The 25,747-nt window shown below is 33.0% G+C and overlaps 1 protein-coding gene across 2 annotated transcripts in view; it reads right to left on the bottom strand.

The window, feature by feature from the left end:
• Window positions 1–25,747, bottom strand: part of PDS5A (PDS5 cohesin associated factor A) — a 144,712-nt gene that overhangs the window by 64,322 nt on the left and 54,643 nt on the right. For both annotated transcript variants that reach the window (XM_044224443.1, XM_044224444.1), the window contains exons 3-15: window positions 25,493–25,696; window positions 24,293–24,379; window positions 23,644–23,741; window positions 18,506–18,632; window positions 16,517–16,597; window positions 14,607–14,747; window positions 11,209–11,324; window positions 8,728–8,822; window positions 7,672–7,817; window positions 5,528–5,679; window positions 3,865–3,978; window positions 1,417–1,498; window positions 85–133 (exon numbers count right to left, since the gene is read on the bottom strand). In XM_044224443.1, coding sequence (XP_044080378.1) covers window positions 85–133; window positions 1,417–1,498; window positions 3,865–3,978; window positions 5,528–5,679; window positions 7,672–7,817; window positions 8,728–8,822; window positions 11,209–11,324; window positions 14,607–14,747; window positions 16,517–16,597; window positions 18,506–18,632; window positions 23,644–23,741; window positions 24,293–24,379; window positions 25,493–25,696 — 1,492 coding nt within the window. The remainder of the gene's footprint in view (window positions 1–84; window positions 134–1,416; window positions 1,499–3,864; window positions 3,979–5,527; window positions 5,680–7,671; window positions 7,818–8,727; window positions 8,823–11,208; window positions 11,325–14,606; window positions 14,748–16,516; window positions 16,598–18,505; window positions 18,633–23,643; window positions 23,742–24,292; window positions 24,380–25,492; window positions 25,697–25,747) is intronic.

Here is a 25,747-nt window from a genome sequence, read left to right as displayed (position 1 = left end):
TTAAATTGATAGTCCCATTATGTAAATTATTTGTCTGTTTTGATGTTTATTATACATATATACGGAATGAATAAACAAACTCACTTGCTATGGTCATCAGCTTTCCAAACATGGCAGAACAGTTAGCCTCTGACTGAAATTTAAAACAGAAACAGAAGTCATATGTGCACCAAATTTCTGTAAGAAAATCCAATTACACATTTCTTAAAAACAAACAAACAAAACTAAACCAAAACAAAAAACATCACAAACCAGTCACCAGAAAATCTCTACCTTAAGTTGATAACAAAGAACTGTGGAGTGTCAACAACTATTAAGTCAGGACAAAGAGAAGGAAAGGTGATGTCATAAAGAGTTTTTAAGTATTAAAAAGGAGTACATAACTTCCACAAGGAAAACATCTTGCCAGAATACTGAACTGAAGATAATGGAAATAATTATCATCAAAATTACTGTGAAATCATACATCAAAGAAAATTAACTAAAAATGTTAAGAGTAGAAAAAAATTTCTTCCTATTCTGAATAGTTCTATTAACTATTCTGTGGCCTATTACTTAAGTAACCTCAGAATATCCTCTGCCTTCCAAAAAGTAATTTTGTATAGCCCAACACAATAATAAAGCATTACTTTATTACTAAATTTGAATGACATTGGAATAATTTGGATCAGAAATCGGTAAACTATGGTCCCATGAACCATCTGTTATTGTTAAAGTTTTGCTGAAACACAGTCACAGTCGTTCATTTACATATTGTCTATGACTGCTTTTGTGATTTTGGAAACAGAGTTGAGCAGTTCAACAGAGACTTTATGGCTGGTAAAGCCTAAATTTTTGTAATCTGATCATTTATAAAAAAATTTTGCCAATCCTTGCTTTAGCATCAATAGACCCTTGAAGGGTCTCTGTCTACAAGTTGAGAACACCTATTCTGGTAGCAAACACATTTAGAAATATATTAAGAAATTATTCACATTTCTTTCCTCCATCTTCCAGACGACACTGGGCAGAATTTTTTTGTTAATTTGCCATATTTATAGAATTGGTACCTAATTTGATATTGACTCTACAATGAAAGACCCAAAATCATGGAGTAAAAAAAAAGCAAATCATAGTTTCTCACAAAATTTTATCTCGATGTTTAATTCTAATTATTTGAAAATGGATGAACCATATATAAATTCTTAGTATCTAAAACGATAAACTAGAAATTACCATTTATTTGTTCATGCTAGAAAATAAAATTTTGTTATATTCATTTACAGTGAAAGTACAGCTTGGAAAACTAGAGAAATTATGTGTAACCAAAATTTGGAAAACACTCAATAAGTTTTTACTTGCTTCAATATATGTAACTACACAAAAACTGAACAATGACCATAACAAACTATTAATTTAAACAAATCATGAACCTACTGTAGGTTGCTTGTGCAAATCCAACAGTTCTCGTACATGACTTCTAAGCATGTTCTGACACTTCCACATTTCATTGAGAGCTCTGTTAATAGATATGAAAAAATATGTAGTATAATAATCTGGTAATTATTCGACTTTACTATTTTTCTTGCTGTATGGGATAGATACACCATGCTTCTCCATCTATTTAAAAATTTTAAGCAGCAGCACCAGCATTTATTTACGGGATTAAGACAGGTTAGTTTAAAATAGTAAATAAAAGGCTTCTTAGGAAAGAAAGTATTTAAGAAGTTTTAGGAGGATGAATAGGATCTTCTAGGTAAATGGGGACTGAAAGACTTTTTTTTTTTTTTAAAGATTTTATTTGTTTGAGAGAAAGATAAAGCTTTAGTGGGAGGTTGTGGGGGGGCAGAGCGAGAGGGAGAAGCATACTCCCCACTGAGCAGGGAGCCAGACGTGGGGCTTGAACCTAGCACCCCGAGATCATGATCTAAGCCAAAGAATGACACTTAACCAACTGGGTCACCCAGGTGCCCTGGACTGAAAGACATTCTAAGCAGAGGAAACTAGAATGTTCTAGTACAAAAAAAGATAAAATGGCATCAAAATGCCTGGGATAGGTAACAAAATTTTTTTTTTACAGACTTGGGGCATAGAGTATGAATGAAGAATCATCGGGAAGCGGGAACGTACTGCAGAGAAGGATCAGAACATAAAGGCATTTTCATGGTAGGCTAAAGAGGTATGAATGAAGGGCTGCAGAAGTGAACTTCACAGAAATGATGCAGATTCAAGGCATCAAATTTAACTTGAATGTTTATTATTCTAGACTTCCTTCTCTCCATGAAAGCAATTTTTCTTCTCTCACAAACCCAGTTCATAATTTCAGGTGCCCAGAGGGATCTCTGAGATATTAGTCTATGTTGGAGTATTATTTGCCAATATTTTGAAATATGGAGAGATCAAAACCTTAGGCCAGGGATTTACTACCTAGGGTGAGCATCAGAAATCACCTGCAAATTTTTAAAAATGGCCAATGTCCCCTAATATAATACACTAAGAACCCAACATAAGTTACTGCTGTAGAATTTCTGCTGAAAATGCGTAAGCCCAATCTAATAATGAGGAAACACTGGATGAACCCAAATTGAGGGGATATCTTACAAAATTGGACTGGACCATGCAATATTCTTTCCCAATCATCAAAGTTATAAAAGATAAAGAAAGGCCAAGGAATGGCTCCAAATTAAGAAACTAGAGACATGACAATGAAATATACAATCTGTAATCCTAGAATGAAAAATAAAAACCTCATAAAGCACATTACTGGAATAACTGAGGAAACTTAAATACACATTAGATTAGACAATGATATTGTATCAATGTTAAATCTCTTGATTTTGCTAAGAGTACCCTGGTCATATAAGAGAGTATCTTGCTCCTAGGGAACACTGAAATATTTAGGGGTAAAGGGATCTAAAGTTTGCAAATTACTCTCAAATGGTTCAGAAAAAAATATTTATGTAGAGAGAAAGAAAAAGTATATGCAAATGGCAAATGATAAAGCAAATGACGAATCTGGGTAAAAGGCATATCATAACACTTTGTATTATTCCCGCAACTTTTCTATAAGCTTGAAATTATATGAAAGTTAAAAGACAAATACATAAAATACAATATACACATATTATAATAATACACACACACACACACACACACACGAGCTGAGGTTCTTTTCAGAATAATCAGAATTCTTAGTGACAGGACACGTTTACTTTTTAAAAAGCTTTATTACAATGGAATGACCACACATTCTAGTTGGCCTGGGACAGTTAAAGTTTATGCCAAGTACGGATCAAAAATATTAATAGCGCCTTTCAGTTTCAAAAATATTCCAGTTCAGACAAACAATCATATGGTCATTCTACACAGGGGTGATCTGAATATACTTTCCTGATTAAGAAGCAGTATTTAGTTCTTAGGATTTGTACTATAAAGCTCCAATAGTGTAATTTAGATCCCTTTCAACAGGTAGACAAAAGTAATTTTGACAAGGGGATTTCTTTGAATCCCTGAAACTGTATATTACTGACTCAGCTGCCAAATATGTCCACACATATTGGAATTTTTACTTTTAATTTATCTGAACTTCTAAAAATTTTCTGTATAAACATTATCTAAGGTTCTTTTTTTCCTTGAGACCATGTGTGAGTGCAATGGGTGGGTTGGGTGGGGGCAGAGGGAGAGAATCTTTAATCAAGCTCCGTGCCCAGCCCCTCCCCGCAAAAAGCCAGAATCGAGAGTCAGACCCTTAAATGAATAAACCACCCAGGCACCCTGAGGTTCTTGATTTAACTAGAAGCAGCAATAATCCCACCAACAATTAGATAAGGTAAAGTAATTTTACAAAATCTTTAACTCCAAACAATCATTTAAAAAGTAACTTACTTGACAGCATTTGGATCCAAACTAGCATATAAATAATACAAGCATTTCATTCTCTCTTCTGTTTCCAAGTTGTGGGGGACAAGATACTGAGCAAAGATTTTCTCTACCAACAGTCTATAAAACAAAAAATCCCAATAACAATTATTCTATTGTTTTTTAGAAGTAATAGCCCTTTTGTATTTTAACCACCTCATGCAAAGATACCAGATCTATGTGTGTAAATACAGTGGAAAAGATCAGTAGGTGACCAGTTCCTTTCCTTGGGGTATGGTTTTTGTTTGATTGTTGGTGGTTCTTGTTTTTTGTTTCTGGAGCACTCTCTATGCCCAATGTGGGGCTTGAACTTGTGAAATCAAGAGTTGCATGCTCTACTGACTAAGACAGGCAGGTACCCTGGGTTAGTTATTTTAAAATTTAGAGCTATGGTTGCTATGTTATTTAAACTTTAGAACTATGGTGGCTTCACTTTTTGTCAGTATGGAACATTTGTTCTAAAAGGGTTTATATGTTATTCCTAATACAGGGTGCGAGGCTGTGCCAGCTATTCTTCACCACTTCTGAACCTATATAGGAAATTACTTAGCAGTCACGGACAGCTAATTCTCAAAAAAAAAAAAAAAGAAAGAAAGAAAGACCCCAAAACCAAACCAAAACAACCTAACTCCACCCCATACACATTAATTTCTTCCAATTACAATCCAACTCCTTTCCCATGCGGTCATCTAAAATCAGGGGGATCTTCCTTCATATTATTACTTCCTGAAAATTTAGCTTTTCCTGTGTGTATCTGATCTCTCTTCTCTCCACAGTCTAAATTCCTTAATGATACTGGAATAACCATCTTACTAAGCTTATATTTATTAACCAGAACCACAAGAATAAGACAATATAAGAAATCTTCATTAATCAATAAAATGCACAGCCAGTGAGGCAGAAGTTATCAGTCTAATTTTATCAAACACTGCAAAGCACTTTGCAAAAACCAAAATCATTACTACAATCCAATATAGAATTACAAGCAATATTCAGAAAATGAAACAATGTAAGTCCTTAACACGAGGAAAGAAATTTTGTAACAAGTATGGGGATGCATGTTAATTTGACATAATGTGGTGATCTTTTCTCAATATACACAAATACAGAATCAGATGTTATATACCTATAATCGTTATGTGTCAATTGTTCCTCAATTAAAAAAACATCATAGCACTGCCTCTATTGATACCTATTGTGTTGCAAAAAAGTCAAAATAGTAACTAGCAGTTATTGAATAGTCTCATATTGACAGGCTTGGGCTAGGGAGCTTTATGTTTGTTTTTTACTTAATCCACATGACCATTTTGTATGGAAAGCTTTATTACTTTTTAGATAAAACCAAGGTGCACAGAGGTCAGCTGTGTATAAGCACACATCTAATAAGGTGAAGAATGAAGATCTGGTCTCTGGTCTGACCACAAAGCCCATACCCACTTCATTAATTATACTACTTGACAATTTGTACCAGTCTTATTTAAAGAATGTATAAATAGAACATAGAATGTATAAATATGCAGAAAGTGATTTCCAAATTTAGAAACAATTAAAAAATTAAGAAGTATATTATATGTCAAAAAAATCAAAAGCACTTTCATAGTCAACCATTCTACCAACATGCCAGACTCACTTGTCATCGATGCTATTCTGATAATAAATATGCAAAAGTTTGTCCTTTATCCAGCTGACTTTCTCTGCAGCTTCCTTTCCTGCTTCACCATGAAGACAGTATTTCTTATAAAGCTGAGCCAGACCCATCATAGCTTCTTTTCTTACTCGCCACTAAAAAGTATAAAGTTTATTGAATGAGCAAGATACCAAACTTTAGTATACAAATCTGCAAAAAGTGGCATTTCTTCACTTGGTTTTACAATCAGACTTACATGTGCTCGCTTCGGCAGCACATATACAATCAGACTTACATGTACCTAAGCTGGCATAATACTTATTCTCCTAAGAAGCAACAAATTGCTTTACCAATAATTTTGAATATTCCTATTCATAAATCAGACTGTTTAAAAAATTGTCTAATGCAAATACTACTAAATCACCTACCAATTTATTTTCCTCACAGCCAAGCAATCAGTAGTAAATCTTGCACATGATTTCATTAGATTCTGTCTAAAAAATATGCCCCAGTTTTAAAACTGATGAAAACATAAAAGAGAAAGTATGTGCTTTATCCTGCAACCAAAAGCCCTATCATCTGTAATGTTTTATCCTAATTATATTCCTTTTGATATTAACTCAGAATAAAAATAAAATTTAGTATCAGGATCCTAAATTATACAGTTGGAAAGCACCTTAGTGATCATTTTAAGTGAACTTCTTTACTTTATAGATTAAAAGGGCAAATGATTTACCTAGCCACATACTAGTTAGTGGAAGAAGACTCTTTGGGACTTCTAGAGACTGGAACAGTTTGCTAGGAGGAAAGAAAGGTGGCAGGAAGAAGGTCGATAAAAAAAAAGAGACTATAAAAACCTACAGTTAGAACCATGACAGTGAGATGTAATTAAAAAAAAAAACAACCAACAACAACTAAAAAAGATATTTGTCTCAACAAATCAGAGCATATGATCTTTGGTTTATTTACATTAATATTTCTTTACAATCTTTTGTATAATTCCCTCATTTTTAGGCTATTTAGATAGAATGAAACTTTGTTCCCATATAACAGGTAACTGATGCCTTTGACATATCACACATGAAACCAAATAATGTAAGCAGTGAAATCTAAGAATAAGTCCTGTCCCCACATTTTATAGAGGAGAAAACAAATTTCAGAAAGGCTATATACAAGGTCATCTAATTTACTGCACCAAAATTGGGGTCCTAAAAAAATATCCCAGTAGATGCTGGGACCATATCACACAGCCTTAGGAAGATTCATTTATTATTATTTCAGAAACTATAAACAAACATTAGCAGAAGCAGGAGTGAAATGTTTCTAAAAGGAAGAAATAATACAAATGGTAATACCTTCAATCAAGTGTATGTATGGAGGTGGGGGTGGGAGAGTTACTAGCTAACGACAGGTAGAGCTTCATTTCATATAAATAAAAGCCAAGAGGAAAAACTTGTTCAAAGTTATAATTACTGATACAGTTGAATATGTTAAACAGCGCCTACCTGACATACTTGCCTCCTCTACCAAAATAGTTAGAAAGAACCTAAAGAATACCTTTGCTGTATTTTATAACCAAGAAATACAGTTTTACTCTGAAACTACTGCTAAAGGACACTGATTTTACGAGGACAGTGTGTTTTCAACTATTCCACAAATAAAACAGCACACTGAAAAGGTAGCTTGTGTTCAAGTTGTTAATACGATGCCTGATCAGCCTGCCCTGCATGTCTGTCTCTGGCTTATAGTTGACACTATTCCTTAGCAACAGGTTTTGTTGTTCTTAGTACTAGTCTTCCTTAACAAATCATGTTTTTAACTGTAACCACAGAGAGGAAATCACACAAAAAAGTATCTGACCATACGACTGTCACTTCAACCCTTAGCATGGCATAGTGATATAGAAATATCACTTTCATATAAAGTATGATATTCTTTTAGCCCAATGAATGATAGATCCAGCTAAGTTTATGCAACGTGGTCACTTCTGAAAATGGTAACTGTAAGAAAAACAACACAGGTGATCACTCACTATTCTATTGAAACTCATAACTGAAAAGGTAAATTAAAACTTTAGAAATAATTTGTCTTTAGCTAACATTTTAAATATAATAAATTACAAAAGAATAAAATTCCTCAGATTTTACCCGTTTATCCAGTGTTCTTTCTCTTACAAAGCCAAGGAGTTGATCATTTACTAAGGCAAGGTCTCTTTTGGCAGCTGTTATTATAGTAACAATGACATCATGCCGAATAGCCTCTTCAGGATCATGTGACCTAACTTTCAAATACTCTGTAATAAGAGAAAAAAACTAAAGCTAAATGTTAGCTATGATACTTGTCATGTTCAGAATGACAGAAAAGACTAACGCTTTAGGCTTCTATCCATACTGAAACAATGTTTGTAAAAAGTGGCATGAATTAAAATCATTTTATTTTTGATGTGGCAATACCCTACATAATCACAAAATAAAATATACCACACTATTTCTTACTGGAGTCACATCTTAATAAATAATGTATTTTACCTCAACTATTGTGGAAAAGTCAAATCACAATGAAATATCTAATTTATACATTCAGAACTTAAGTTACAATACAAATTAAAAGAAGTAAAAGAAAAATAGTAAAAATGCTTATAGCAAGTTTGCTGATGGGTATATTTCTGTATATTACACAATATAAAATACAGAGTAATTAGAATTCTATGACCTCTAAAAAAGATACTTAAATAATTACAATACAAACAAAATAAAAACAAAAAATTATTCTTCTCTTTTGGTAAACAGAATTTTGGTAAAATAATTTATTTGCCAATACCAAACAAGCAAGTTCAAATGCTCTATGTTCAAGTTAAGAATGGGAAATTCTAGTCTACTCCAGGAGATAATCACTTTCCGGATTATTATTAGTTATGTTTCTAAATTTAATTATCATATAGGTATAATGATTTGTGCCCAAACCCAATGTCTACCTCCTCAAACTATGATTTCCAAAAAATCCTGAAGGATTACAATATGAAGATTTCAAGAGTAATTTTATTGTATAAATATAAAAAAATCACTTATCAGCCCAGGATTTATAAAAAACTGAAGTAGAGGCAGAGTTAAAACCTCTTCAGATACTAAATTTAAGGTCAAAGGTCACATCTAAAATATATTTGTGTGATTACTCTCGTATTTATAATAAATCAGCCAGCTTACCTGTGAGATCCTTTGCTAAATCTGGGTGATTCATTAAACAGTGACTGGCGAATTTCACACTTTCTAACCTCACAGGAACGTGAATGTCATTAAATCTACATGGAAAGGGTTGTTGAAGATTAGTTGTAAGGCAAAATAAGGCAAAATAATTATTTTCAAATAAATAATTATTTTCATATCTACATTACATAAGTGCCTATAAACAACAGTTACCAATAAAAAAGTGTGTTACTTTATAACAGTATGTTCTGAAGGGAGAATATTAAAAAAATACATTTTCACAAAAACATTTTTGAAAACAAAATGTCTACCATGCTAAAACAAAAGTATAAACACATCCCCCAACCCAAACTACATACTTTGTAGAGCCCCAAATTTAAGAGCCTGGTTATAACACAAAACAAAAAATAAAAATTTAAAACCTACAAAATCTACTTGAAAAAAGTTAAAAGGGGAAAATACTGGACGAAGAGGTAGAAAACAAATCATATGAGAGGCAGATCTAAAACTTCAAAGGTAAGTTCATAAAATATATGTGTCATAACTGCCTTACAACAAAAAAGTTTCATATGCTGGGACAAACTTGTATTAAAGTACTCTTTCAAAGGTTGAATGTACTGTAAAAATGCAATAAATATGAAACACCACATGTAGATCACAGCCTGTACATAATAAAGGTAAACTTAGCAAATCTCAAATTTAAAATTATGGGCAATTTAAAAACAACTATTAATTATAAAAATCTGTTTTTAAAAAGCAAAACTATTTTTAAAGTAATCTCATAAGATAACCAATTAAAGTTATATAATAAATGCCTTTTTAAAAAAAGATTTTTTAAATTTATTTGAGAGAGAAAAAGAGAGAGAGCACAAGCAGGGGAGAGGCAGAAGCAGACTCGCTGCTGAGCAGGGAGCACTCTGCCCCAGGATCCGAGAACTATGACCCAAGCCAAAGGCAGATGCTTAACTGACTGAGCCACCCAGGTGCCCCAATAAATGTCTTAATAAATAAAGCTTACTTTTTTCTTACTTTCCTAAGTAAAGACTAAAATTACAATAATTTTAGGATTTATATATTTTTTTAAACATTTTTTTAAAGATTTTATTTATTTATTTGACAGAGACAGAGAACACAAGTAGGCAGAGAAGCAGGCTCCCCACTGAGCAGAGAGCCCAATGTGGGGCTCGATCCCAGGGCCCTGAGATCATGATCTGGGCCAAAGGCAGAGGCCCAACCACTGAGCCACCCAGGATTTTCTAACTGCCAGAGAAAAATGAAAACATTACCATTTATGATCAACTAAATTACAAAGTATCAAAACACTTATTGCTAAATAATTAAGGGAAATAATACAGTAAAACAGATACACTGGTAATACTTCTTCGTTTTAATGAATTCAATGAATGAATGCTTCATATGTAGAAATATGAAGGAGACTATTAGAAATAGCAGTGAATATAAAATTATGAATATTAAGAAGTTTCTTACAGTTGATTTAGTTTTTGTAAGTTATTGTTTTGCTGTAAACATCGAGGCAATCACAAGGACAGAATCACTCCTCTTATTTATTGACAAGTATAGTTGTTTCATTCCTTCTATTTTAAGTTGTCATAAAATCAAGTTTAATTATTCAAATTAGCCAGCATTTACAGACCTTCAAAATGGCCTGTTCTAAGCAAATTAAGATTGTCAGTGTCAGAGATTTCTCAAATATCAAAATATAACTGGCAAATCTAACTTGGGATCACTGTAATGAATTTAAGAAAATTTCTAAGCCCACCTTCTGAATCAGCTGAATTAAACAATGATGATTCTTAAATATTCTCCAGAATACTAAGAGTAAAAACAGACTTTTCATGGTCTGAAGCAAGAAACATGTAAATGGAATGCAAGAGGGAATTTGATAAATTTCAAAGATATTTTTTAACCTTATCATCAAGTTGAATTGATACTAATAATTCTAAGTTCTCGAGAAGGAACATTAAAAATTATCTGAATCAAGAGCAACGTCATTTTCAATTTTAAAATCGTACTATAATACCAAATTAGTTCATAACATACATCATTCAATTAGATAAGCTACAGATCTAAACAATAAACACTAGTAAACGAATACATTGTTGGACTGAAAAATGGCATGGGCTGGATCATTATGTCTTCAGTCTCATGATTTAAAAATCTTAAGATGGAACATTCTCAGATATTGCCTACTTATTTATTCTAATGACATTATTGTAGCACAGAAAGATTAAAAAGTGTTATGTGGTAAATAATAATCATTCTTCATAAAAAATCTGATGTGTAACTTGTTCTCCAAGAAAGAGCAACAGACACTTAAAAAACAAACAAATGAACGAACAAACAAAAAACCCACCACATATCAATTAAAGTTTTGGTATGAGTGGTTTTAATCAAATGGACCATACTGACTGGCCTCGAAAACATACAAGTCAGAATCCATAGAATTATATGTTCTCTTACCGTCCAAGAAAACACTGCCAAAGAGGACGATTCTGTGTTGCCAAATCAGAATCTTTAGAACCAAATAATTTAGCTAAAAGTCGAACAACAGCTAATCGCTCTTCTCCATCATTGCTCTAAGGAAAAAGAGAAAATAAATGAAGTCAAAGTTTATTCATCAGATTATAGAAAACAACATGAATCATTCCTGAGAAGCTACAGTTTCCTATTTCCACTTACAACGATCAGAACTTTAAAATATCATATGCTCTCATTTACTATGTGGAAATTGATGTGATTCTATGTCACATCATCTGGTTCTTTGTTCTTATTTTACACCCCCTCCAACTGCTAATTTATGCCTACTTCACTGCTTATTTGCAATCTACACAGACATTGTAGAAATACTAAGATAATCATTCAGTTCTAACATTCCCTAAGAGTCTTGGAAAAAATTCTGTGAAAAGCAAAGCTGCAAATAATTCCCACCCTGGTAAGTTTTCTTTTCTTTCTTTCTCTCTTTTTTTAAGTAGGCTCCACACCCACTGTGGAGCCCAATGTGAGGCCTGAACTCAGCTCTGAGATCAAGAATGCCTAACAGGCTAAGCCACCCGGGAGGCCCCCATCCTACTAAGTTTTCTTATAAGAAATCTTTCTGCCATTTGAACTCCAACATAAACTCCTACCAATTAAAGTTTTGATATATGAAATTTTAATCAAGGATCCCCTAGGGACACCGGGGTAGCTCAGTCAAGCAGGATTCTGCCTTTGGCTCGGGTCATGGTCTCAGGTTCCTGGGATCCAGCCCCACATCAGGCTCCCCGCTCCCCTTCTCTCTCTCTCTCTGTCCTCCCCCAGCTCTTGCTCTGGCTCCCTCACTCTTGCTCTATCTCAAATAAATACATAAAATCTTGAAAACAAACAAACAAACAAACCAAAAACGGAGATCCCCTAAGTTACTGGAGAATATAACACTGAAGAATGTCATGATTCAGGAAAACTCACTTTCATTTTTTTTAAAGATTTTATTTACTTATTTGACAGAGGGAGACAGAGAGAGAAGGAACACAAGCAAGGGGGAGAAGGGTGGGGTAGGGTGGGAGAGGGAGAAGCAGGGTCCCGTGGAACAGGGACCCAGACACGGTGGGAGCCAGACATGGCACTCGATTCAAGAACCCTGGGATCATGACCTGAGCCAAAGGCAGACGCTTAACAGCTGAGCCACCCAGGCACCCCAGGAAAACTCATTTTAATAGAATAACAAGAATATTAAGAAGATCTAAAAGGTCAGCAAAACAGAACATTTATAAAAAAATCAAAACTTAGTTTGAAATTTTTTTTTATAAAGACCTCCAATTTTCTTATCCTAAATCAATATATGCTATGAATTATTTCAGTTTCACTAGTGATGTCACATCTTACTATAAATTAAGTTATTCTGAAACCATGTGAAATGTGAAACTTTAAAAATCACATATTGACTAGGAAAATAAAGGCAGTAACAAAAAGCAATTGCTAATTTTCTCAACCATTCATATACAATGTGTGTCTACAGTAATACCAGAAATCCAATAAAAAAAAATCATGGAAAAAGCAGGTTAAAAAAATAAAGAACATGGGATATGGTCTTTGTTATGAATAGTTTATCTTTCAGGAAAAGCAGTTTTGTGGGTAAAACAGGCACCCTTATCAAAGAGGTAAAAATGAAAATGGTATCAAGCTTTAACATTTGTAATTTAAAAAAACTGTTTTCTTTGACAAAGTTTTTCTCAAGCAATGTGACCACAACGCAGATTAGGAACTTTTAGTAAATCCAATCAACTAACCAACACGACTTATTTTTTTTTGAAGAAAAATCAGTCTACTGCCTAAACGTCAAAAACTAAATTAAGTGGAAGTTTTATCCTACTTGTTTGTGACTACTTCAGTGACTTAGTGATTATTTCAAACAATGTGATATTTTATATTTATATTTTTAACTACTGAAACTGAGCAACAACTTGCCCTCCTACCTTATAAAAATTTAAAATACATTCCTTGAGTGAGGCTGGAATATGATTATAGTGATGGTAAATTGATTTTGGTGCAAAAACCATTTGGTGTCTCTGAGGTGGTGTCTCAGTCCACACACAGAAACCTAGAAATCTAGTTCTTAATTCTGTTCCCCCCATCTATCATGGCAATCTTATTTAAAGACTGAAGAGGTGTGACTTTTCATATTCACACTCTATTGACAGAAAGTATTTTAATGCCTTATACCTGGAAATAATTTGGTATGGAAACATCTTTAGGCTGTTAAAATAAACTCAGTATTAAAAAGTGACACTAAACCTTGTTCTCCATTTAATATTTTTCAAGTAATAGATTTTCTTAGAAGCTTGGTACAATGTCCTTTTATACTATAAGTGGTAAATATTTATAATAAAGACAATATGGACAATTCTTTATTTTTTTGGAGGGGGAGAAGGGAGTGAGAATCTTAAACAGGCTCCATGTCCAGCGCTTTTGAGTGGGGCAGGGTGGTAGAGAGGGTGAGAAGCAGACTCCCCACTAAGTGCATAGCCCAATGGGGCTTTATCTCACAGCCCTGAGATCATAACCTGAGCAGAATGCTTAACACCAAGTGAGTCATGCAGGCGCCCCCAACATGGACAATTTTTAACCATCATGTATACATACTCAAAGAGTCTGAAAACTGGAGTTCTAACAAGTCCGTTTTAACTGTGCAACTAGGCAAAATTATTTCATCTTAAATTTTTCATCTCAAAACTCAAAACTATAATGTTGGTCCTAACTATACCACAGTTTAAGGATCAAATAAGATATTAGATATAAAAAACCTTTCACAAAGTTGAAAATACTGAGCAAATGAAGCTGTTATCTCACATAGTTCAATTGGAACAAGGGATCAAGTGTCAAGTTTTTCGTATTTTTTGAGGAGTTATGAATCCCTTGTTTACTTGGCTATAAAAAAATAAGATATACCCCAAGTCATACAGTAAAAGTTTTGTCCTTGATCTATACTATGGAAGGTTCATGTAGTTATAATCAAGATCCTTTGAGCAGTCAGTCTGAAATGTTTTGATGTTCGAAAATGTATCTACCTAATAATAAATACTATTTAATAACAATATGTATTATAAGGGATAATACCATTTTCAAATCTATTATTGTGTCACTCTGTTAATCAGATTTTAACAACTAGGAGAGTTATAATTTTCCCATGTAACTCTATTACATCTAGATGAAACTATTTTACTGAAATGATTAAAAATGTATACCTTAACTAACTGTAAGAAGATAAACTAAACTCACATTTTATTCTTTTATAAGAGAAGAACAATATTTATATCTTTGACAGTTACATATAAATTTTTCTCTTAACGCTTAAAAAACTTAAAACTTATAGTCAGTCCTACCTTTAGTTTGAATTCAAGCTGCGGCATGACAGATAATAACAAATGAGGATCTATTGCAAAAAGTTCCTGAATCAGATCAAATACATGTTCTGACAAATCACTTACTGATGATCTTCCCAGCACCAGGACTTGATTGAAAAACTAAAGGAGATATTAAACAAAAATAAAGTATCTATTTCACTTAAAAACTTGGACAGATTTTTAATAAACCTGTCTAAAAAAGATATAATTAGGCATTACATATACAACTGAAGAGGATGAAACATATTTCAGTTACTAATATATGATAGAATAGTCACTAAAACAGAATAAACCTCTAAATATCTAATTATGAATGTAATAGGGAAAAAGGAATTCAGTTAGCTTTTTTTCAAATTAAGATGGTATTTCTAGGAATCTTCCATAAAAACAAAACAACTTTGATAGTTCATGTAATTCACTATAAAAAATTTCATAGATAAATTTCCTTATAATAGAAAAATTTTAAAAGTCTCAATCTTTTTGTTACTTAAGTCTGACTAATTTTGCCATGAGTTTAGTAATAAAGAATACTTTAAGGTGGGGGCTGAATTCTTACTTTTTTAAATGCCCAAAGTCAAAAAGATTTTGACTAAGAGTATCAAGAGAAAAAAAGTGATGATACCAAAGCTAACTGATAATTTAAAAGAATGCTAGAAAGAAACAAAGAGAATATTAAAAGCACAAATTAAAAGACGCCTAACGTTCCCTGCCAATACACATATACACGTAGGAAAAAAAATATTAAATTAAAAATGCTAGAGGCAGCTGCACATAACTGATGTACCCTGTATATTTGGTAGTATCATCAAACAAAATATTTCCTTTGAAAACCAACACATGTTAAAAATTCAAAAATATTACACTTACTATGCACACCTTGGAAAAATTAAAAAATAGTTTTAAAAAATACACATATACAAAAATGACCACGCATAGAACACTAATTCTGGAAGGATATACTAAAGTCTATTGTAATGGTTATTTCTGAGAACCGAGATTAGGGTATCCAGAGTTGAAGAGGGACACTTTCCACTATATATTCTTTTGTGAAAAGAAACTTTTCTTTTACCATGTTTAAATATTAGTTTAGTAATATAAATAATACTAATAACTCATACCATTAATATACTCTCACCTGGGTTTTTATATGTGGAAAATAATTCAACAGATAAATGCTATACTCAAGAAAATAGTTATTAAAGGAAAACACTGAAATAATCTAAATGCAAAATAATAAGGAATGGTTAGATAAATTATGGATATATGTCAATTCAAACAAATATTCATAGTCAGAGAAAAATCATATAAATACAGACAATTCAAAATTTTACACAGAGAAAAAAAAATTTTACACAGAGTATGTGAAAAAATAGACATGAATGTGAGTAAATGTGCAAACAATGGAATGAACTGCTATATTAGGAAGAATTAAAAATTATTTTTTATTGTAATTTACTGATTTTTTTAAGTTAAAAAAACTTCAATAAAGAAGAAAGTATTTTTATGAATATACAACAGCTATTAAGAAAGAAACAAAAGAGTTCAGAGGAATGACCTAGAAAAATAAAGGTAAAGAAGGAAGGAGAAAGTGAAAGAGATCAGCATACTCAGGAGATAAAAAGTTAAATATAAAGGCAGCAAAAGAGGGGTGGGAGTTGTGGACAAGTTTTTATAAGATATCCTCTTATGCCATTTAAAAATAATGTCAAAGCTTACACAGTTATATTGGATTTGGTCACATCTGGATATATCAGTTCTTTTATGTATTTGTTTTAAATAGATGAAACGGTTTATAGGCTACACGAAACTCTATGTGAAAGGTCTCATTAATTAATACAATGGATTAAGAATTACACAATTATGGAATAAATATAAACAGAAATACATACATTGGCAATGCATGCCTCAATAGTTTGGACTGTCCTTTTCAGTAAGACTTTTGCAAGGTCAAAGGACTGTTTATTTAAGTTCTGAAACACAATAAAAATATGCAAAGTTACAAATGAATTTGTGAGTTTTTGAGAAAGAACCATGATAACACTATAATCTTCAAATTGCCAAACTATAAAGCAAAAAATATCACTGTACCCCATTCAAGGTTTTACCTAATATTCTCTAGTCAAGTGGTCTTAAATGCAGAAGTTGCAAATAGCACTGTAAATAAAAACCTAAAATATATTAGACAGCCAAAGTCGAACTCTTCTTTTTGTTTAGTTTTATTAAACTGAAAATGGACCTAAGGCTTTTTGGGTTTGTTAACCAATCTGACCCGCCAATTATACCCCTGTATTCTAAATAAATACACCAACCTCCCATCCCCCCAACCCCCATGTAACCCACCATCCTAAGTACTTCATTGTCTTATCAATGTGTGATCTAAGAAACAGTACACCTGGAAAGTGTTCCAAGAATAACACTTGGTCAATTAAGATAGTTTTGAAACATGGATTACTGTGTTTGCCCCTCAAGATTACCAGTGTACTATAACAAATTAAAGGGTCTAAGGCCACAGAAAAGACATATTCAATTTTTAAAAACATATTTGGAAATGGATTTCTTATTTTAAAGAGTACCTATCAGCATCTCTATACTTTGAAGTTTTGGACTAAACAGATTCATTCACCATCATCTTGCATGTCTCCCAAAAAAGAGGCTGGGAAACCCTATACTCTAGGTGAGTAATCAGCAAAATTTTTATGCAAAGAGCCAGATGGAAATATTAGGCTTTTTGAGTCATACAGCTACTGCTACAACTACACAATTCTGCTGCTGAGTGTGAAACAGCCACAGACAAAATGAAAATGAATGAGCATGGCTGTATTTAAAAAAACTATTCACATAAGCGGGTAATGAACTAGATTTGTTCTACGAGACATAGCTTCTTGACCCTTGCTCTAAGATTTTATTCCACTGAAAAAAGGGTAAGAAATTAGCTCAAAATTAAGATAACCTTTCTATTTCCTAAAACAGTATATGTATTTCCTAATCATAAAAATACTAACTAGAATATAAACACCAAATATGCTATCTATTCCTCTGTTTTTCCCCTCTTATTTTGCCTGACATGTCCCCCCCACCGTTACTCTTAAAATTTTGGCAAATTTAAGATTCATTTGAATTAATAAAATGCAAATAATATTTGGAAGCAGAAGAAAAACTTCTAATTAACTGCATTAGATAAGTGCATTATTAGATACACTGTTATCTAACATCTGATTAATAGGTCACTGAACAATTAGAAGAATATCAAAAATACGTATGACTGAATCCAGCCCTGTGGTGGATGGAGCTTGTGGAAAGCTAAGTTCTTCAGGTCCTTAGGAAGAAGTAACAGAGAAAAACAGAAAAACCAAACAGGGAGAAATACACAGCTATGAATCATCTCTTTCCCCTTAACATTAAACCGTACAGTTCCTGCTTCTGCACAAATCTTTTTCTGAAAATGCCCAAGAAAAATGGATTCTGAGAAGAAATACAATTCCTATGTCCCACATCTGTGTTACAAAGAAGGAACTACATTTTCCTTCCCAAAAAATCCTACAACAAACAAACAAAAAAAACCCCAAACAAAAAACAAACACCTAACCAAGACAGTACTTTCTAATTCCCACATTACAGGTAAGTGAATGTTTAAGATTTTTGTGTTCCAGAAAACAGGAAGCACTTTACTGAATGAAAATTGTCTATAATATATGTTAACCAATAAATCTCCTAAAAACAATAGCTCTAAGACTGATGTGTGTTACACTATTTTATTGGGGTTAGAAAATGAGAGTGAGAATAATTATGTGAAATTGCAAACGGTGGAAAACAATTATGTTTTATATGTGTAGTACTATCTTTAAACATAGCCCTTAATATCTTCGTATTATACAGACCTTATGTGCAGGAATGAGGTTAATAAGAATGGAGTCCAATAATTCTTGAGTAACTCCATCACCCTCCATGATGATAGAACTCATCAAGTCTAGCATGTGCATTTGTACCTTCTTATTGTGGCTATTGCTTAAAGGAAAAAAAAAAAATCAGGCTTGAAAATTATACTTTCCAGTTTAAAACAACAATCTCAGATAAAAGAATTGTTACTTGAAGAAAGCATACTAATTAATGGCAAAGAAATTTTGTCTATTTACGTTCTCGGTGTTCTATTTACGTTCTCGCTCTGCTAACTAGAACAACAGCTGTAAGGTACTGTAAAGTAGTTTACAAAATCAAAGACTTTTAAAATGAATTATGTCACCACACAATTAGGAGTCAAAGAGTGGGTTAAATCAACCAAACAAAAACATCAACTTCAAAGAAAGGACATCCTGCTTATTCGTCCCCAGATTTTAAAAGGTGATAAAATTTAAATTAAGAAAATTAAAAAAACACAAGATAATGATAATAGACCGTTTTTCATCCTTTTACATATTAATACATTTTCCAAAATGAAACTATAAACACCAAAAAAACCTTAGCCAATAGAAGTAATTTTAGCTATAATATCTTTGTCACTAGAGATTTTAGTTTACCAATACTGAAAATCAAAAAAGTCTGATATAAAATTTTTAACAGAATTTATGACTAGAAGTTTCTGAAAATGTCATTTAGGTATCTCAGAAAGAATTTCAAACAAAATGAGAAGTCAACAAGGTATAAAGAATCAGCTTTAGTCCTACTTCCTAAGCCATGCCTATGAAGTATCAACTGTAGGCCTCCTCAATAAATACGTCTCTACCGCTGATCCAGTACTTAACCTAAGAAGACTGGCTATAAAACTGCTAAAAACGAGTAGAACATCTAGGCTTCTGACTACATCTTAACTAAAGACTTGAAATATCCATTTTCATATTTATCAGATATATATGTAGAGATAAATCAAGAGAAATGATACAATTTAGTGATACTACAGATACAGGGATATAGAAAAGTTTAAATCAAGGCAAAATTCCAACATCATTTATGTATCTCTTACTTTTTATTTTATTATTATTATTATTATTATTTAAAGATTTTATTTATTTGATTTTTTAAAAAAGATTTTATTTATTTATTTGACAGAGAGAGATCACAAATAGGCAGAGAGGCAGGCAGAGAGAGAGGAAGGAAAGCAGGCTCCCTGTTGAGCAGAGAGCCCAACGCGGGACTCAATCCCAGGACCCCGAGATCATGACCTGAGCCGAAGGCAGCAGCTTAACCCACTGAGCCACCCAGGCGCCCCTCTCTAACTTTTTAAAAAATTAACCTGAAATAATGTATAAGAGACCTGTTGAACACTTGATGGTAAAATGAAAGATGAAAATTTCTGAAGCTGCTGGAAAAATTCTCACATTAGATACACTGTTTCTTCCAACTTTTAGAAAGATACCACTATAGCATACCCTCTTTCAAATATCCTGTTTACTAAAGGCCAAGATCATGAAGGATCAACTATATAGTGTCGGGGGGAGTGTGTGCAAGGGTGAAAAAATAGAAATATTCAGATTGATGCAAAAAAACTGAAGAGAGTATTTAACTCTCAGACCCAAATATACTTACAGAAAGGAAAGAATTAGAGTGAAGAGAAACAAAACAGCTTAAAATGATTTCCACCGGTTCTAGTCAAGATTCAATAATTGGGTAGGACTTAACCTCCTACCTCAAACTAACTAAAAGACTGAACAAAATACATGAAATGACAGTTTTCAGACACTGCATATCATGCACATGTTGCTGAGAGAGGAAAACATTTTCCAGGCTGCAGTAAGGGAAGAGAAGATACTGACAGAGCCTAGTGGTTTTTCTAAGTCTGGAAAGACTACAGTTTGCAGGGCAGAATATCAGAGGGGGAGACCTATTCAGAAAGCAGGTCTGTAAAGGTATCCCTGAGTCTTCAAGTGCTTGCTTACTGATCAGTACATGTATGTGAAGAAATGTCTGGAGTCTGGAAAAGGCACCACCTGAAAGGAGCAGAGGGAATAATCCTTGGAATTTACAAAGGTCTTAGAATAGAACATGTTCTAACCTAACTGGAAAATCTCACAATTCACAGGGTATCTTGTAATCAGAATGGTAAACCCACATATCCAAGCTCAATGAGCCCCAGGCACAAGAAAAAGAAAACTCCACCATGGTACATCATAATCAAATTGTTTAAAACCAGTAATGAAGAGAAAATCTTAAAAGCAGGTAGAGAAAAAAGATATATTATGACAGAGGAACAAAGATTAAAAATGACAAAACTTTTCATTAGAAACAATGAAAACCAGAAAATGGAGCAACATCTTTAAAAGTACTAAAAGAGAAAAAACAAACAAAAAAAGAAAGAAGAGGGACGCCTGGGTGGCTCAGTTGGTTGGACGACTGCCTTCGGCTCAGGGCGTGATCCTGGAGTCCCGGGATCGAGTCCCACATCAGGCTCCCAGCTCCATGGAGAGTCTGCTTCGCTCTCTGACCTTCTCCTCGCTCATGCTCTCTCTCACTGTCTCTCTCTCTCAAATAAATAAATAAATAAATAAATTTAAAAAAAAAAAAAAAAAAAAAAAAAAAAAAAAAAAAAAAAAAAAGAAAGAAGACAAAAGCCTATCAACGTAGAATTTTTACCATGAAAATAACTTTCAAAAATGAAAGTGAAATAAAGACATTTTCAGACATACAAAACCAAAAGAAATCTATCAGCACCAGATCAGAACTATAGAAATGTTAAAGAAGTCCTTCAGACTGAAGAAAAACAATACTACATAGAAATCTGCATTGACACAAAGAAATGAGGAACACCAGACAAATGGTAAATGTGTCAGTAAATACAAAATAATGAGTTCCTCTTTCAAAAGGCAAGTCTTTTTAAATTTATTTGTTTGAGAGAGTTGTCTGAGAGAGAGAGAGAGAGAGACCAAGAGAGCACTAGCAGGGGAAGGGGCAGGAAAGGGAGAGAATCTTTAAGCAGACTCCCTGCTGAGCAGGGAACACAGGGCTCAATTCCAGGATCCCAAGATCATGACCTAAGCCAAAATCAGGAGCTGGCCACTCAACTGACAGAGCCAGGTTGGCGCTCCCAAAAGCCAAGTCTTTTATTTACTCCTAGCTCACTATGAATTAATTAATTAGGTCAACAACAAACTTACATCTTTAGGTTCAGGAAATAAAAATATTAATGGATCAAAGAAAGGTGTGTGTATGTACAAGTAACTGTGAGAGGAAAGTATAATGGCAGAGTGGGAAGTGGACTAAGTTGACAGTAAAGGTCAACAAGGGGGCAGAATGATGACAATTTCAAGTGTTTTAGAATTCTGTTGGCAATATTAATTTTAAAAGCAAAAGTTGCAAAAATGTGACAGGATACAAAAAATGGCCACAAATTGTTCTATCTCTATATTTAGATGGCTTTAAAATTCTGTTCTTCCACGAAGATATGGAGTCTATCTAACAAACCTCTGAATCTGGGTTTGACTACGTACCTTCCTTGGCCAATGAAACATAAGTAAACATGAAGTAAGCAGAGGTTTAAAAAGTGCTTGTGAGGTAAGGCATGCTCTTTCTTGCTATTTTTGAAACCCAGTCAGCATTTGAAGAGGCCTGGGCTAGCCAGCTGGATGATGACAGTGTGAGAGAGAGAGACACATGACCTAGTTGTCCTATTTCCTCAGCCAACTGCCAGATGTCCTGTCAACAGACTGCAAATAGAGGAGTGAGCCCAGCCCAGACAAAAAGAACTGCCAAACAGAATTAGGAGTTAAATACAATGGGGTCTATTTTAAGCGAGCAAGTTTGGGGTTGTTTTGTCATGCAGCAAAAGCTAACTAACACAAAAGGTAAAGTTTATACAGTTTATCATTTTTTTCATGCCTTCATTTAGTTGCCAAAGGAAGCTTTTTCTCATGCAGTCTCTTTATAAGCTTCCATTTCTACACCAGTTCAGTCTAGTTCTTTCCTATATATGCCAGGTTAAATTCTATTCCTACCATTTTAGGGAAACAGAAAGCATGACAGCATAGTATCCATAAAAAAAAATCTACAGAAAACTCTAGTAGAAGTGTGCTATCTAATATGGAAGCCATTAACCAACAGCCACATGGCCACTAAAAACGTGTAGTATGGACAGAGCCACAAGTTGAAATAATAATGCTTTTGTGGGTGCCTGGGTAGCTCAGTCAGTTAATTGTTGGACTCCTGATTTTAGCTCAGGTCATGATCTCAGGGTGATAAGACTGAACCCCATGTCAGGCTCCGAGCTCAGTGGGGAGTCTGCTTAAGAGTTTCTCTCCCCCTCTGCCCTTCTCCCTGCTCACATATGTTTGCCCATGCTCTCTCTCTTTAAAATAAATAAACCTTAAAAAAAAATTAATGCTTTTGGATACTGCAGAATAAAGTATATTATTGAAATAAATCTAATTTGTTTCTTTTTAACCTTTCTTAACATGGTTACTAGAAAATTTTAAATTTATATGAGATACATTATGTTTGCATATAGTGCAATGCTGTAGAACATATCTCATGATGATGCTTAGTTTACTATATCAAAAAAAACCAAACACAAAAAACCTTCAAACAAACAAAAAACAGAATAAAACAAAACAAAACACTGAAATGAAATCAGAGTTTAGGCTCTCCTGGTTCAGTGATTTGTCCTTGGGCAAGTCACCACACTCCCTTCCCCTATGCATTAATTTCCCTATTTCTCTAAGGAAGGAGCAATGCTTAAGGTTTTTTCCTTGCTTGAAAATGAGAAGTCAGTATGCTTAACCACTGAGGTACTGATTTTCAGCACTAACTAGTGCTATTTACAATACTTATAATTTCCACTTCATAATTTAATATTTCATTACATTTATCACATACATCACATTTATGAGTCAACCAATATAACTGATACCTAAACTAAAACAGTGGTATAAAAGCAAAAGCAGCTTTCAGACAACAGGTTTGGTTATTTTCCTCTTCATGCCAAGTCTTCTAAGGGAATTATAAATCTAAAAGATCACAGTCACAGGCAAAGTACACAATACTTCAAAATGCACAGCAAGAGACAAACAGGAATGCTTAAAAAATAACTTACTTGATCACTGAGAAGAGAGTCCTAAAAAGCTGAATAAAAATTTCATTGCAATCTTCCAATTCGAAGCAGATGTTGTATGATTTAACCCAAGCTAAGTTCTTAAATAAATAAATAAATAAATGTTTATACTTGCACAGAATAGCTACACAAAAGCAAATTCAATACTACAGTTTATAGAATTACGAATCTCTATTAAAGCTTACAGAACTATGTAAAATTAAAGTTGTTAAAGTTATCATATACTGTGACCTTTAGAAAGACATATCTGTTGGCATTAACTTACTCTAGTGGAAAAATACTAAATTGTTAGAGATTAGTAGATATATATCTACTAGTAGAGATTAGTAGATATATATCTACTAGTAGAGATTAGTAGATAGATATACAGATATATATATATATATACTAAATATAAGCAAGTAAAAATTAATTCAACTTAATTCCTCTTCAGATTAGAAAGAATAAAAACAGAAAGATGAAAATAGAGTTTCAAGTAATAGGTTTTTCAGTGGAATGTACTTTATCTTAAAAAAGACATTTTATTAAGCGGGATTTGTATAAAACAAAAAATTCATCCTACATTATAAAGTTACTGTAAGGAATTTTCTATTACATGAATAGTGTGATATTTATTAAATTTTATTTTTACCTCTAATAAATAAAAGTATCTATTAAACTGTGGGCTCTTTGTATCCTCCAAACCTTTTAATTGTCTGGTAATAAACAAAAATATGTCCTGTTAAAAAAAAATGATAAAATTAATTTAGATAAAAATACTTATCATTCTTTCATAATACACTAATAATAGTCTGTATACATATTCTCCATTAAATACAATAAAAGAAAATTCTCCTTAGCCAAATGACTTGGGACTGGCTTAGTCCATTACTCCAAATAATGAGAACAAAGCAAATTATATCTTTTAAAAATGATAATAAAAATTATTACTGGCATAACTTTTTAGTCTTTCTCATTCTTGGAGAACCGTAAATTCTCTATCTTGTTGCCCTTTCTTCTACTACAGAATGCCCACTTTACTCATTATCTTCATCTTGCATCATGGCAAACTATTATCTTCATTTTAAGGACCTGGACAAGAGTCTTTCCATTACTATTTCCTACATGAAAATAATAATTTTCAGTAGTTTGAATTTGATGTGTGACCACAAACTTGTGTGGAACAAAAATAATAATAGACTGGTTCAAGGGTTGTGATTTTCGTAACAATAGTATGCCATTTCTTAATAAGCTTTAAAAGCTTTTTTTTTTTTTTTTAAAGAAGTTTTAACCCAAAATAGAATCAACATGCAAAAAAATGACTTTAGGACAACTGAAAAGAAGGCAGTTCAAAATACTAAAATTTGCCAGGAATAAAAATTATTAAGAATATGAAGTTAGCTCAAAGAGATCAATTTAAAAGAGTTCCTCAAACATTTTAAACAAAGGCAGAAACCTCTGAGATAAGCACCACAATATAATTTTGCATGTACTGTGCAGGGTGAAATAATCATCTGAATACATAAATTCTGTTACACTATTGTTTTATAAAGTGTCACTAACCTACTATTTATCCCTTCAATTCAACCACCTGGGCTTTGTGATGGGTTACCATGAAGGTTACATATAGCAGACAGGGGCTAGTTCCGATCTACATCTTTCAATGCCTCAATAAAGATACCAGTCATTTTTGTGGATATGCAATGAATTTTAACTGAATAATTCATCTGTTTTACAACTTAAGATATAATCTTGTGATGATGACAGGTGAGTAATAATAAAAGCTAGTTCTTAAAGGTAAGCTAGAGTATCAAGTATAAAAGTAAACTAATTCTGTAAAGATTTTATTTACCTTAAGTTTATCATGGGAAGTATATGGAGCTTCTGGGGCATAGATTCGAAAAATGTCGGCCAAACAACATGCTACAAGGAGACGCACATCTTTATTGGGATTCCTGAGGAAAAATTCAGATGCAAGATGCAAGGCTAGTGGGAGATACTGCTGTTTTTCATCTTCTGAGTCCTGATCCATATCCATAAAAGTTTTTACTACCATCTGTAAAAGTACATAAAAAGAAAAAAATACTCAACTCCTGATATTTACAAA

This window comes from Neovison vison, chromosome 11 (genome assembly GCF_020171115.1).
Source record: "Neovison vison isolate M4711 chromosome 11, ASM_NN_V1, whole genome shotgun sequence".
NCBI lineage: Eukaryota > Metazoa > Chordata > Mammalia > Carnivora > Mustelidae > Neogale > Neogale vison.
The sequence above is the reverse complement of the archived record's forward strand: the minus strand, read 5'-3'. Positions and strand labels throughout refer to the sequence as shown.